This window comes from Camellia sinensis, chromosome 11 (genome assembly GCF_055761805.1).
Source record: "Camellia sinensis isolate YWXY chromosome 11, ASM5576180v1, whole genome shotgun sequence".
NCBI lineage: Eukaryota > Viridiplantae > Streptophyta > Magnoliopsida > Ericales > Theaceae > Camellia > Camellia sinensis.
In genome coordinates, this window is record NC_138971.1 from 155,746,191 (window position 1) to 155,761,570 (window position 15,380).

Sequence of the window (15,380 nt, forward strand, 5' to 3'; positions counted from 1 at the left end):
GGTCGTCTGATTTCCTCTTCTCCCTCTCTAAAAACCTCACCACCTCCATGGCAACCCTACTCTCCAAAGCCCAAAAATACATGAACGCAGAAGATTCCCTAGCCGCTCGCCAAGACCCTACAACAAAAAACCTGACCTCCCGAGAAAAACGAAAAGACCTAGAAGCCAAAAATACCCAGTACAATAACCAAACACCGCATTATACAGACCGACCCCCCCGAGCTGACCGGTCGGCACCAGCCTGACCGCCTGGTTGGTTCGAGCGGTACACACCCCTCAACTCCCCCATGGAGCAAGTTCTCAACCAGATCCAGCGAGATTACCCCCTCAAATGGCCCCAACCATCACGAACCCCCTCCGTTCGAAAAGAGTCCAAATATTACCGTTTCCACCAAGACCATGGTCATAACACCGATGAGTGTGTCAACCTCAAAGATCAGGTCGAGACCTTCATACGTCAGGGACATCTTAGCCGGTTCATGGACACCCGCCCTCAGCAGAGGCAGAGAAATGAGCCCCCCAGAAATAACCGCCGGCTCACCCCTCCCCGGCAGCCAGCCCAACCTAACCAAGACTGTGATCGCCCCCCACAGCAACCTCGGGCACAGGGTAACCCCACCCCACCTGTTGGAGAAATCAGAGTTATTTCAGGCGGCCTTGCTTGTGGGGGACCATCCCGCTCGGCTCAGAGGGTAGAACTCAGAAAGATAAGGCAGGGCTCAGACAAAACAGTTACCACAGTCGATCGACCCTCCAAACAGCCAAAGCAGTGGACCAAGCCTATCACCTTTACGGATGCCGACTGTACAGGCATCCACTACCCTCATGATGACCCTCTCGTCATTTCTGCCCTCCTTTCCAACTACAAGGTCAGACGAGTTCTCATCGACAATGGCAGTTCTTCAGACATCATCTTTCTCAACTGCTTTCGCCAGCTCAAAATTAGGGAGGAAAGTCTGTCTCCTCTCCAAACCCCTTTGGTCGGTTTCACTGGCGACCAAGTGACCTCGATCGGCTCCATCGATCTTCCCATCACAATCGGCGAGTACCCACAGCAGACTACAAAGTTGTTCCCCTTTCTTGTTGTCGACTGCCCATCTGCCTATAACATCATCCTTGGCCGCACTGCCCTAAATGCCTTTCAAGCTATCACATCAACTTATTATCTTGCCATTAAGTTTCTCACCGATCTGAGGGTCAGGACTGTAAGGGGAGAACAGACCGTGGCCAGGGAATGCTATGTTGCCTCACTCAAAGAAGTCAAGCTGAAGGAAGCCATGATCATTGAAGGACTTGACATCCGGGATGAGGACGAGCTGGTCAAAGGGAAACCTGTAGAGGAGCTCGTTGAGGTTCCCATCGACCCTACCAACCCGACTAAAATTGCCAAAATCAGCAGCTAACTGTCCCCCTGAGCAAAGGCCGGCCTTACTGCCCTTCTGATCGAGCACAACGATGTATTCGCCTGGACTCACTCAGACATGCAGGGTATTGACCCCTCATTCATAACCCATCGCCTCAGCATTGAACCCCATTTCTGACCTTACCGCCAGAAGCAGCGCATTTTCCATCCGGAGCGTAATACTCTCATCGCCGCAAAGGTCGACAAACTTCTTGAGGCACAATTCATTAAGAACGTGGACTACCCTAGATGGTTGTCAAACGTGGTCCAGGTCCGCAAGAACAATGGTAAATGGCGACTTTGTGTCGACTACTCAGACCTCAACCGAGCTTGCCCCAAAGACAATTATCCTCTTCCCCGCATAGATCTGCTGGTCAACGCCACGGCCGGTCATGGAATGCTTAGCTTCATGGATGCCTTCTCTGGGTACAACCAAATTTTGATGCACCCATCTGATCGTGAACACACCTCCTTCATTACCGACCGTGGTACCTACTATTATCGTGTGATGCCGTTTAGACTAAAAAATGCCGGGGCCACCTACCAACGTTTGGTCAATGCTGTCTTCCATCATCAGATAGGTCAGAATGTGGAAGTATATGTTGACGACATGCTAGTCAAGAGCAAACTCTTCGCTGATCATCTAATCGACCTGCGAGAGACCTTCGCCACCCTGCAAAAGTACCAAATGAAGCTCAACCTGGAGAAGTGCGCCTTCGACGTAGGATCTGGGAAGTTTTTGGGTTTCATGGTCAGTCAGCAGGGTATTGAAGCCAACCCTGAAAAGATCAAGGCCTTGGTTAAAATGTAGTCACCCCGAATGGTTAAAGAGGTTCAAAGACTCACTGGCCGAGTGGCCGCCCTCAACCGCTTCATTTCTCGCGCAACGGATAAATGCCTCCCCTTCTTCAAAGTTCTTCGGCAAACTTTAGAATGGACAACCGAATCCGAAGAGCCTTTTCAGCAGTTGAAATAGTGCATGGCCAACCCCCATCCTCTCATAGGCAATCACGGGCGAACCCCTCTTTCTCTATTTAGCCGTGTCAAGCACCGTAGTCAGTGCCGCTCTTATCAGAGAAGATGGCCCTGTCCAACGGCCAGTCTACTATATCAGTCAGGCTCTCAAGGGAGCAGAGCAGAATTACCCACTGTTAGAAAAATTGTCTTTGGCCTTGGTCACCACCTTCAAACGATTCCGTCCTTACTTCCAAGCCCATTCCATAGTGGTCCTCACTGACCAACCCTTGAAGAAAGTAATGCAGCAACCAGAACTCTTCAGCAGACTCATGCAATGGTCAGTGGAACTCAGCCGATTTGATATCTCCTACCGACCTCGAACAACGATTAAGGGGCAGGCTATCGCCGATTTCATTCTAGAATTCACTAATCCTACCCCAACCACGGCCCCTCCACCCCCACCAACTCCTACCGACCTAGAAGACCCTCACTCTTAGACTCTCAACATCGACAAATCATCCCGCAAGGAAGGCAATGGGGCTGGTCTCATCCTCACCGCCCCTGAGGGTGGTTATTTCAAATGTGCTCTCCGTTTCTTGTTTGAGGCCAGTAACAATGAGGTTGAATATGACGCATTGATAGCAGGTCTCCGCCTAGCCCGGGATATTGGTGTCAGCCACATCCGGGTATTCAGCGACTCCCAGCTCATTGTCGGACAAATTACGAGGGAATTCGATGCCAAGGAGGACACAATGCGGGCTTACAGGGACATAGCACTCCCCCTTGTTCGCCTCTTCAATACCTTTAACATCAAGCACATCCCTCGAGCGGAAAACTCTAAGGCGGACGAGATGGCTCAGTTGGCTTCTGCAGACCAGTCCAATCTTAGCCATGGTGTCCGCCTCAACTACCTAGCCCACCCTGCCATTTGCCCCAACCAGCAAGAAGTCCAGTTCCTCCAAAATGAACCCATCCCTTAGGCCGCAGACGTCTTTCTGTATCTAACAACAGGGGCACTTCCAGACGACAAACAGCAGGCCGCCAAAATCAGGGCTTGGTCGGCTAATTACACTCTTGTTAGCGGGCTCTTGTACAAAAGGGGCTTCTCACGCCCATACCTGAGATGCCTCTATCCTGCTCAAGTGACCTACGTAATGTGAGAGGTCCATGAGGGTATATGTGGCAATCATTCGGGCGGCAAGTCCCTAGCCCACAAAATACTTCGCACTGGTTATTTCTGGCCTACTCTCAATCAAGACGCGACAGATTTTGTGCTCAAATGTGACAAGTGCCAACGTTTTGTCAACATCCCCCACGCCCCACCCACAGAATTGATTACCCTCTGCAGTCCCTACCCCTTCGCCAAATAGGGGATTGACCTAGTTGGTCCACTATCCACTGGACGAGGCCAAATCAAATTCGCCATTGTCACCATCGATTACTTTATCAAATGGGTTGAAGCAGAACCCCTTGCCACCATTACCGAGCGGAACACAACCAGATTCATCTGGCAGTCAATCGTTTGCAGATTTGGCATCCCTCAAGCCGTCGTCTCTGACAACGGCAAACAATTTGACAATGCCAAATTCAGGAAATTCTGTGCAGAGCTCCAAATCCAGCCATGTTTCTCCTTCCTAGGCCATTCCCAAGCCAATGGCCAAGTTGAGGTCACCAACCGTTCTCTTCTCAAGATTATCAAAACTAAGCTGAAAGCTACTAAGGTACTCTGGGCTGAGGAGTTGCCGAATGTACTTTGGGCTTACCGCACTACCGCTCGGACTCCCATGGGGGAAACCCCTTTTCGCTTAACATACAACGCAGAGGCGGTCATCCCAGTGGAGATCGGTCTTCCTACCCCAAGGGTTCTACATCCGAATCCAGAACTAAATGAAGAGTTGCGTCGGGCAGACCTAGACCTGATTGAAGAGCTCCGAGAAACAACTGCAGTCAGACGGGCCTCATACCAATAGAAAATCAGAACACATTACAACCGCAGATTCCGACCGAGGGAGTTCGCCGTAGGGGACCTTGTTTTGCGAGAAGTAACTCTTGCCACCAAAAATCCGACTGAGGAAAAACTGGCAGCCAAATGGGAGGGACCTTACGTTGTGAAGGCCAGACCACGTCCGGGCACTTATCGACTTTAGGACATAGAAGGTCGAAACCTCCCCCATCCTTGGAACGCTGAACATTTGAAGCGCTATTTTCAATAAAAGTTATATTTTTGTATCGTCCAAAATGTTGTATGTTTTTTTTGACAATCTATGTTCTCATTTTCTCCTCATATGGTGTAAATTTATAACCCCATGGGCCTACACTTTGTATGACAGCAAGCTTATATTTCAGTTATCTGTGGTATTCCAATAACGCTTTGATTGTAGCCTCAGCCAGCCTGAGCACAAAAAGCCTCAGCCAGACTAAGCATGAAAAGCTCGGCCTGACCGAGTCATAAAAAGCCTCAACCAGCCTGAGTACAAAAAGCCTCAGCCAGACTGAGCATGAAGAGCTCGGTCAGACCGAGTCACAAAAAGCCTCAGCCAGCCTGAGCACAAAAAGCCTCAGCCAGACTGAGCATAAAGAGCTTGGCCAGACCGAGTCACAAAAAGCCTCAGCCATATAGAGCACAAAAAGCCTCAGCCAGACTGAGCATGAAGAGCTCGGCCAGACCGAGTCACAAAAAGCCTCAGCCAGACTGAGCACAAAAAGTCTCAGCTAGACTGAGCATAAAGAGCTAGGCCAGACCGAGTCACTTAAAGTCTCAACCAAACTGAGCACAAAAAGCCTCAGCCAGACTGAGCATGAAAAGCTCGGCCAGACCGAGTCACTTAAAGCCTAAGCTAGACTGAGCATGAAGAGCTTGGCCAGACCGAATCACTTAAAGCCTCAGCCAGACTGACCACAAAAAGCCTCAGCTAGACTGAGCATAAAGAGCTCGGCCAGACCGAGTCACTTAAAGCCTCAGCCAGACTGAGCATGCAGAGCCCCGCCAGAGTGAGTTGCTTCAAGCCCCAGCCAGGCCGAAGCCACCATTATGCCTTCATGATCATAAGCATAGTGGTCATACTTAGTCACATCCCAGTCCAACGTTTTCCAAATTCGTCTCGTTCCTCGCTGGGTCGGCATCCATAAAATTCACTCTGCATTGAATCTTTACAAGTTAAAATTCACTCCGCATTGAGTCTTTCCCAAATTCACTATACATCGAATTTTTCTTACACATTAAACTTCACTTTACATTGAGTTTTCCTTACATTTTACACTTCACAATGATTTACACATAAGCCTTATACAAGTCGCCTTTCTAATTCACTTCAGATGCGCAAACAAAAGCAGTAGCATGAAAACAACTCAAAATTTTATTTATTCACAAACTTGTACATAAGTTTCTTACAGTCATTCAAAAAAAAAAAAACAAACAAACAAACTTTAAGTACAGGTTCTGTTCACACCAACCACTCTTCCTCACTTGAAAGAAGGTCTTCTTCTTCAATGCCCTCATCTAGGGAGGTCTGGGCCACCTCGTCTTCATCAATCCTTACACCGCTAAGGTCCAAGCCTGGGAACAGTTCTTCTGCCTTCCGCTTGAACATCTTCCAGCCACTGTCCCAGAACTCAGCCATTTCGTGTTTGTAGAAGTCCGACCGCTGGAAGCTCTCAATAACTTCTGCATCAGTCCTGCCCCCAGCGGTCGTTCCCGACGAGCCTGCCCCCCCAGACACCTCCCTTGCCAAGTTGCTGGCGACAGCGGCATCGACTGCCATCTGAAATTCAGCAGACCCTTTGAATTGCTCTACTGCTGCAACGCACAGATCAGGGTATGCTGCTCTTTCAGAGGCTGCCTTGGTTTTTTCATCCTCCAGCTCCTTCTGCAACCTTACCTTCTCCTCCATCGCCCTACCACACTCATCCTCCAGCTCCTTCTGTAACCCAATAATCTTTACGTTCGCTTTATCCTTCTCTTTGATCTGCTGGGCGCGCAGTTCTTCATTGTTGATCATTGCCTCTTCAAACCGCTCAATGGCGACCGTGCAGGCATTTTGGGCATCCCCCAGCTTCTTCTGCTCGCCAGCCAGCTGGAACTTGAGCAACACTACCTTGCGACGTTCGCCTTGTAGCTCCAACCTGACCGCCAGCAGCTCAGCATGGGCACGGTCGGCAACATTGCCCTGCACGATTGCCAATACTTCCATCTTTTTTGCCTTCTCAGCCTCCTGCTAACCCCTGGCACACGTGCTTCGCACAGCCTTCTTCCAACTTGCACTCTTCTTCTTGAAACTTGTAAGCTGGGCCTTAGCCTCCTCCGGCTTGACCTTCGCAGCCGCCGCCTTTCTCAGCAGAGCCCCTGCTAACGTGGTTACCTCCATTTGGGCAAAGTACAACCCCCTTAGCAGCTCAGCCTCATTGAACCTGGAAACCGAGCGCACGGTTGCCTCGTCCACAATCCCCATAAGGCGATCTACAGCCGCCCTAGCTAGGCCTTCTTCTCCCTCCAGCCGCCCAGACACGGCGCGAGCGTGTTAGATTGCAGTTGTCAGCCTGGCCCCTTCTCCTTGGGGCGCAGGGCCCCCCTTGGGCTGCTGCTCCATCACTTCCTTAGGGTTAGCTGACCCACTTTCTAGTTGCACCTTGGGGTCCAGGGCGCTCGCATGCCCTTCTTCTTCTAAGACCCCTTGGCTCTTCTCCCCCTGCACCTCTGGGACGACGACCGCTTCTAGAGTAGCCTCTACCCCTTTCTCTCTTGTTTCCTCCCCCATCGGAATGCCCTCGCCCTCTTCGACCCAGGCGCATCTGAGGCCCCCTCAGAGGCAACCCTTCTATTCTTCTTCTTCTTCAAGACCTCCCTCTCCTTGTTTGCCCTTTCCTTTACTGGATCAACGGGGGGCGATCGTGGCTCGAAACTGCCCAAGTCTTTTCCCCCCAGCGGCTTGGGGCGCGGTCGGATTCTTTCCCTCGCGACCGGTTTTGGTGGCGGGCCTAACGCACTTCCTTGAACTTATTGGCTTTGGCAAAAATGGCCCGGTCCTCCGCCTCTCGCGCTTTCCTCTTCGCCTCAAGCTCTGCTGGTGCCAGATCCCCACAGGTCGGCTGAGGGCCCAATCTTGCGGCAAACAAAGCTGATGGCTGAACGAGGTCGTCCCATCTGACCCCCTCTTTCTCCCTCCAGGCCTTCACCTTTTTCACCTTCTCCTCCACTGTAGCCCCCAGCTTTAGCTCCATAGACTTGGTGGGTACCCTCCACACCGTGCGTACTCCAACTCCGCCGTTCGCAGATACGTAGAACCATCGCGGCCTCCATTCTTTAATTGATGACGGTAACCCCGCCACCAAACCCCTTCCTGCCGCCGCCTGCAAAATGACCCAGGTTTCTTGCTGGCCCGAGGCCTTATAGTAAGTAAAAAACTCATACACTGTTATGGCCGCTCCCTCGTTCGCCTTCGGCCATGCACTTGCACAGGCCAGTACAATCTTTCATGCGTTGGGCATTAGTTGGCCTGGCGCGACTTCCAGTCGGTTAAGGATATCCACTACCACCTGTGGAAGTGAAAACCTCAACCCTCCCTTCAACGCCTCTTCGTATAGGGCAAACTCCCCCGGCCGGACGTTGGAAGGCCTCTCCGTTGCTGTCGGTAACATCAACTCTATTTCTCCAGGCACCTGGTGTTTTTTTCGTATACCCTCCAACTCCTCCGCTGTAATGGTTGACTTATCAGCCTTCGTATGCCAGTGATCTGGCTTAGCCTGGATGATTGGTTTCGGAGCCGCTATCATCGTCAACGAACGAGCTAAACCCGCCGGCTCCCCTGATTTCTCCACTTGCCTCTCCCTCCTATATCGTTCTGCCAGGTCCACCGCATCATCGTCCCCTAGGGGATCAACCCTTGCGGTGGTTTCTTCCTCTTGTGTCATCCCTATTGTATGTCTTCGAATAGCTTCGGATGCGGGTGCAAGAAAATTCCAGAAGTGTTACAGGATGTATCGTTGGCAACGAAGGAGTTTACGCTGGGAATGTTTTGATGTTTTACGAAAAGGTAGGTAAAGTGAGTAATCCCAAAGGCCCAAGGTTTGCCCGTATTCCAAGGGTCCCTATTAAATTTCGCTAGTTTGAAAAATTTTCAAAAAACGGCCAACACTGTCTTTTCAACACCCTATAATGACCTATCGTTTCACTCATGGCCCAACGTCTGACCTCCCCCCACCAGATGCTGCCACGTGTACGACCTCGATTCACTGCCCCCCCTTCCCACTTCCAGTCATCACGTAACCCGCCGCCTCTTGAGCCCCGCGCCCCGCCGCCCTACCTTTCGCGGTCGGCCCTTCTCATGGTCGGTCCTCCTCATGGTCGGTCCCTCCACTCGGCTACCCTTTGCGATCGGCCCTCCTCATGGTCGGTCCCTCCACTCGACTACCCTTCGCGGTCAGCCCTCCTTATGGTCGGTCCCTCCACTCGGCTACCATTCACAGTCGGCCCTCCTCATGGTCGGTCCCTCCACTCAACTACCCTTCGCGGTCGGCCCTCCTTATGGTCGATCCCTCCACTCGGCTACCCTTCGCGATTGGCCCTCCTCATGGTCGGTCCCTCCACTCGGCTTCCCTTCGCAGTCGGCCCTCCTCATGGTCGGTCCCCCCGCTCGTCTACCCTTCATGGTCGGCCCTTCTCACGGCCAGTCCCTCCACTCGGCCACTTCTGCTTGGCCATTTCTTTCACTATTTATTTCCTTCGTTGGACTAAAGCTGCACTTCAGAATGGGGGACTACTGACATGGATAGGCTCATAAAGCCCATAACCCACCATGAACAACCCAAGCCTACTACTTAGGACCCAATGCATAACCTAACTGATAAGGCCCAACACGGCTGGAAGTCAACATGACATGAAGGACCAATGATATTCAGACACGTGACAGGTAAAGGGCAAGCCACATTAGCAGACAAAGATCTGCAAAGTTATTGCCACTGCACATCGTCATTAATGCAACCCCTCACAGCATTTATTACGGCAACACCTCTTCGTCGGGACAGCACACCCTCACCCTGAACAAGGTAAGCTACAGCATAGACTTTTGGCCAAGGTGACAGGTCGGAAGGGACAACGAAATGATTACCAAAGGATATAAGCAGACGTTGAAGACAAGAAGAAGGTTAAGTTTTCTATCTCTCATTCATCTCTACACTCTACTTCTCTTTCTAACTTGCTCGTCGGAGGGTTCGCTGGGGGACTCCCCGTTCCCCATTGAACTCTTGTGCAGGTTCTCTGGTGGGCTTGGTCATTCGGACATTAGGCTTGAGGAACGTGGATCAGTCCAACCCGTCCTACCATCATCTTTGTATCATCAATAGTCATGACTAGTTTATCTCTGAATATTTTTTTTCTCAAGCAAGTGCAAGCCACAACCCTTAATACAAATGCCTGTGTCTAAATATCAACAGGAATGTACAAATCTGCTAAAAAAAACCATAAACAAGAATGAAAAAGGAAAAGGCTCTAGTATGACTTCCCTTCGAGCAATGAGCGAAAAGTTCCACACCATCAAAAGTGGTTTCTCCCCTTCCAAAAATTCCGCATCACACATAATGGTGTGGCTTTTCTTACATTCTTCTCCCTGCTCTTTGGAACTCCTAGTCCCTAACAAGCCAAGACAACGGAGAATAAAAAGTCAAGCACTCAATTTTCAAAAAACCAAAAATAAATAAATAAATCAAAGTCACTCATTTCAAAAGACCAAAAAATAAAAAAATCAGGCTCTGTATCCTTCTAGCTACACTATAGTGAAGGAGAATGTAGTTGACACTTTCTCCATCCCTTGTATATGCATGATACAACACCAAATCACAATAATCTTACACTGCTTCCTCGTATTTTCAGTAGTCAAAATGAAGGCTACCTTTTTCGTTTGGGACGTGGGTTGGCTTTTTGACTATTTTAACCTGGGGTTAAAAATTTCGTTTGGGATGAGTTTTTTGGTTTTTTTTGACATTTGTGAGACAGAAAATAAAATCATTATGGTTTAAATGTGACATTTTGTCTTATTGGCTTTTTAGCCTATTTTGTCTTTTTGTGACTATTTTAGCCCAAAAAGTTTATGCCAAACTCAGCTACAGTGCAATTTTTTGGCTATTTGTTTAAAATGAGGCTAAAAGGCTATTTTAGCCTCATTTTAAACAAATAGCCAAAAAATTGCACTGTAGCTGAGTTTGTTTGTTCTTTTTTTTGTTTTATTTATTTATTTATTTTTTAAAATAAAAAAATGACGTGGACAGATTTGGCAAAAGTGTATGACTGCGTAGGGTATATTTGAAATTACGATTTTGCCCTTTTACTTTTTGACTAACCCACTAACTTAGCATTCCAACCCATGGGACAAGAATTTACACATTTGGCGACTACTTTTGCCGACCAAAAAAATATTAGAATTTGGCTGAGGGAAAGAAGCTTTACTCGCTCAATTCGGGTTCGATTATTAATATGAATGTATGAATGTATTGAATTGTAGAAGCCTAGACGTCTTAGGATATTTTCAATTCCTACATTAAGTATACATGTCAATGGATCAATACTTTTTCTTACTGTAACCTCTATGATTTTTGTTTATTTGTTTTTACCCTAATCAAAGATATTAGAATTTTATTTTTCTTGTCTTCCTTCACAAGGAATTCTGAATTGCAGCCTGATGGATTAGCTACATCACATGTGGTTTAAGATTGCCGAGAATCCTCTTAGTTTTGTTTTTGTGTTGATTTTTCTTGCTTCATACTAATTTAGGTAATATGTATAATTATGCAACATATTGCCAACATATGTGAGGGTAATGAGTTTACCATTGTCCATCTATCGTGATGGTGGATCTTCTCATCTCATTCTAACATGGGTTACTTTTTCATGAACCATGTTAACCTTGTTGTGGCAATATATTTCCACTCTTTTTAGTTGTGGTGTTCTCTAGGGCACATCAAAGATTGTGTCTGTTACTGTGTTTGCCTTCTTTTCTTTCTATAATTCCTCTACAAGATCTGCCTAGATATGTTCTGTATAAGAGATTTGTTATGTTGGGCCTCCATTTGGTTATGGACAAACCATTCCCTCTGTGGATGTCTAATTGGGGAGTTAATGTTTCTACATGCAAATGTCTAATAGCATGATCTTGTTTCAAATTTACTTATTAAAAGGAAAATCATGATCTTGTTCCAATTTTAATTATGTATTTTTTGTTGTTTTAAATAATTTCTAGTAGTTGGCATATATATTATTGAGGGCTATGACGTTCTGATTCTTTTTATATTATGTGGTTGTTGAATTGTGAGTTTTTACCTGTGCCTTCCAAGTGTATGCAAGATGGATTTCAGTACACCTATTGTGTATATATGTATTTTAGTGTCTATCAGAGGAGTCATGTGTTGGTTTCCTCCATCTTCTAATGTAATTCTGTTCAAGTATTGTAAAAAATGATGTTTTTTATTTTTTAAATTATGCTATTTCATAGTTTGTGGACAGCTTTGTATGCGTTAACGTTGTTCGGTCATTGTTGCAGGTGGGCGTCCTCCACCAGAAGAGGTGGCATGACTGTTTTGGGAAAAGTTGCTGTTCCAAAACCTTTCAACTTACCCAGCCAAAGGTATCTAGCTTGCTGCTTAATTATTTCCATTTTCCTATGTTAATTATGGGGGTTCTCTCTCTGAAATTCTGTTCAATGTTGTTTCAAGGTTAGAAAATCATGGTCTGGACCCAAGTGTGGAAATTGTTCCCAAGTGAGTAATACACAGTCTTGGTGATATATACTCTCTCTCTTCTCTCTCTCTCTCTCTCTCTCTCTCTCTCACTCTCTCGCACACACACACACGTGCATATGCAAGCACTTGGAGACATGCACACCTTTTTATGATCTTTCCTCATCTGATAATTCAGTTGCATGGGGTCCAACTGGTGTCTCAGAGATATTGGTAGGATGGCATAACTAAGTTCAGTATTAAATATTCATGTTATAAATTTTTAGTTAAAAAAATATTTATTGTCTTGCTTCTAGTTATTAAAAAAATTGCTGCAATACATTGTCTCAAATCTTATTTATATGAATGATTAGATTTCTTAGTTGGAGCTGCCTTTTTTCATTTTTAACCCTTTTTGTGTTTATAGTAGTTACTCCTGTTGAGGTTGCTGCATTATCTCTTGGCAACTTGACCTAACATATTATGTACGCAGGGAGTGGCAACCTCCAAGAAGGATGGGTTCTCTTTGAGTTCTGGAGACTTTCCGACACTATAATTCAGATTTTATAGTGTAAGTAAAAGATTCCTGCAACTAACAATTCAGATTTTACATCCAGCATGCATGGGATGTAAGTAAAAGATTCATATATAATTACACTATAATTCCTCTAAATGTTGTAGTTATTTGTTTGGGGATCGATTTGATGCGCTTTCACTAAAAATAGTTGCTTGTATAAATAATGTGAATAATATTAATTTAATTTTTTGTGGTAAGTAAACATGTGAACTTGAATGAAGAAAATAAAAATGTATAACTATATACTTGCACTTCCTATTCTTGTATAATTCTTCCATCAGCTAGAATATTGATAAGCTGATCAACACAATCTATAAATTCATAGTGTGGCATCTTTGTGAACAACCCATTAAACTTCTGTGATACAAAGTTTACACATCGCTTGTTTAGGTGTTTAAATATGATTCAACGTTGTACATTTTTATTGGGTTTCATCTAAGATTACATCTAAGATTCAAAGTTGTGCTCTTTAAATATGATAGATCTCATGTTGACTTTGGTGGAGTCTATACAGATTATGAGATGTTGAAGGATGTATTGAGATTTAGCAGACAAGAACTCAAAGTAGCATGTGAAGATTTCAGCAACATTATTGGGTCCTCTCCAGACAGTCTAGTCTACAAAGGGACCATGAAAGGTGGGCCTGAGATTGCTGTAATATCGCTTTGCATTAAAGAAGAGCATTGGACAGGCTATCTTGAGCTTTATTACCAGAGAGAGGTAAAGTAATTAGATTGATGGTGAACGTAATTAGATATGTGACAAACGACTTTTAAAATCTCACTTATTTTCACAATTCAGGTAGCTGATTTGGCAAGATTAAATCATGAGAATACAGGAAAATTACTGGGTTATTGCACAGAGAGTAAACCATTTACAAGGATGTTGGTTTTTGAATATGCATCAGATGGGACGTTGTATGAGCACCTCCATTGTAAGAGTAAAGCTTGTTATTTCTAATAGTTGGTTACTCCAACATGTTTCAGTAGCTACAATTTGAGCTTTCTTTATAATTGCAGATGGAGAAGGATGCCAATTATCTTGGACACGGCGAATGAAAATTGTTATAGGCATTGCTCAGTGACTCAGATACCTTCACACACAACTTGACCCACCTTTTACTATATCCGAGTTGAATTCTAGTGCTGTTTATCTTATAGAAGATTTTTCTCCCAAGGTATCTCAAAGCCTTGAATATTGCAGTGTGTTTAACATTTTACTCTTATTTATGCATTTAAAAAGAATGTCCTGGTCATGCTGAGATTGAGAAGATTGGTTCTTTTTCACCTTTTTTCCCCTAATATTTCTTTATTTTATTTTTGAATTGTAATGCATTTGTTTCCTGAGTAATTATTTTCCATTACCCATTTTCTTTCTTTCTAGCTGTTTTTGTTTTGCCTTTCAAATCCTGATATAGTACTGAACCCTATACAAGTTTTTAATCATTGAGGACATTTGCTTCACTTTTTGCTGTAGCTAGTTGATTTTGAAAGTTGGAAGTCGATTCTTTCAAAATAATTTTTTTTCGCAAAAAATAACAATTGCCGACCAAGAGTTTTGGTCGCAAAAAATGCATGTATTGCCGACCAAAACAGCTCTTGGTCGTGGAATCTCACTTTTGCCAACCAAAAGTTTTAGTCGCGAAAAGACACAAATGGCGACCAATTTTTTTGGTCGCGAAATGTGATAATTGACGACCAAAAAATTTGGTCGCGAAATGCGACAATTGGCGACTAAGAAATTTGGTCGGAAAAATATCACTTTTTGCGACCAAAGTGTTTTGGCGACAAAATAAATTAGTCGCGGTAATTAAATATTTAGCGACCAAAAATTTAGTCGGCAAATCCAACTTTTGCCGACCAACCAAAATTTTGGTCGCGAATTACTTTTGCCGACCCTCAATTGGCAACCAAAGTAGCGACCAAAAAAATTGGTCGCGGATAACTTTTGCCGACCAAAAATAGACTTTTAGCGACCATTTTTTTTGTTGCCAAAAGTGTTAATTCTTGTAGTGCCACGGGGGCACTTTAGCCATTTCATATCCCAACATAATCATAATCCAAGTCGGGCACAGCTTCATCACGTCATGCATGACTTTTGGGGAATAATTTAGTTATTTTTTTTCTAAATATCATTTCAAACACATTTTTCAATACAACAACTCAAATAAAAATTTCAACCCAACTTCCCAAACACAAAAACTAAAATAGCCAAAAAATCTCTAAAATAGCCACTTCCCAAACACCCACATAGTTTTCCATTATAGGTATTTAACAGATTTTCATGAATTGCTTTTGGGTTAGTAATATACTTCCTCTGTTCCTTTTTTTTTTTTTTTTTTTTTTTTAATTTTTCGTAACCTGTTTTGTGATGCTGACTTTAGCTTAGTGGAAGAGGCTATGTATGGGAAGTATACACACTATTACCTGCATTTTTTTTTTATCAGTAGAGTATTTTTTTTCCTGTCATTATATGAAATTGAATTTCTTCATCCGCAGGTATGTTAAACCACCTATTTTTACACTCTGTGTGGGCAATGCCTGGAAAGAAGCAGCCTTACTTTTGGCTGCTGGTGCAAAAGGAAATCGTTCTGCATTGCCCCCATCAACTATTATGATAAAGCAGGTATGTTTTCAGTCTTTTCTCTCTGGTGTCCTTGGCCATTGTGTATCCTTGGATCTTTCTTGCTTAAACTCTCTTGCATGGCAGGCAGGGCTTACTGGACTGCTGTTATTATACTAC

The 15,380-nt window shown here is 45.1% G+C and overlaps 1 protein-coding gene and 1 pseudogene across 2 annotated transcripts in view; both read left to right on the plus strand.

Moving 5' to 3' along the window:
* The window catches only part of LOC145803046 (ATP-dependent Clp protease proteolytic subunit-related protein 4, chloroplastic-like), a 46,796-nt pseudogene that overhangs the window by 29,594 nt on the left and 1,822 nt on the right, over nt 1-15,380 (plus strand). Inside the window, exon 5 of the transcript XR_014345123.1 lies at nt 15,137-15,263. The product of XR_014345123.1 is annotated as an ATP-dependent Clp protease proteolytic subunit-related protein 4, chloroplastic-like (transcript). The remainder of the gene's footprint in view (nt 1-15,136; nt 15,264-15,380) is intronic.
* On the plus strand, nt 8,296-13,738 carry LOC145803266 (putative LRR receptor-like serine/threonine-protein kinase At1g63430). The gene is made up of 5 exons (XM_082896562.1): nt 8,296-8,420; nt 11,887-11,970; nt 13,121-13,358; nt 13,440-13,572; nt 13,658-13,738. Exons 1-5 carry the CDS (start codon nt 8,296-8,298, stop codon nt 13,720-13,722), a joined length of 645 nt encoding a protein of 214 aa, XP_082752688.1. The 3' UTR covers nt 13,723-13,738.

Coding starts and splice junctions, on each gene's coding strand:
- LOC145803266 (XM_082896562.1), top strand. CDS start 8,296: ATGCGGGTGCAAGAAAATTCCAGAAGTGTTACAGGATGTATCGTTGGC. Junction 8,421..11,886: donor AGTAATCCCAAAGGCCCAAG/GTTTGCCCGTAT, acceptor TCATTGTTGCAG/GTGGGCGTCCTCCACCAGAA. Junction 13,573..13,657: donor GTTGTATGAGCACCTCCATT/GTAAGAGTAAAG, acceptor TTATAATTGCAG/ATGGAGAAGGATGCCAATTA.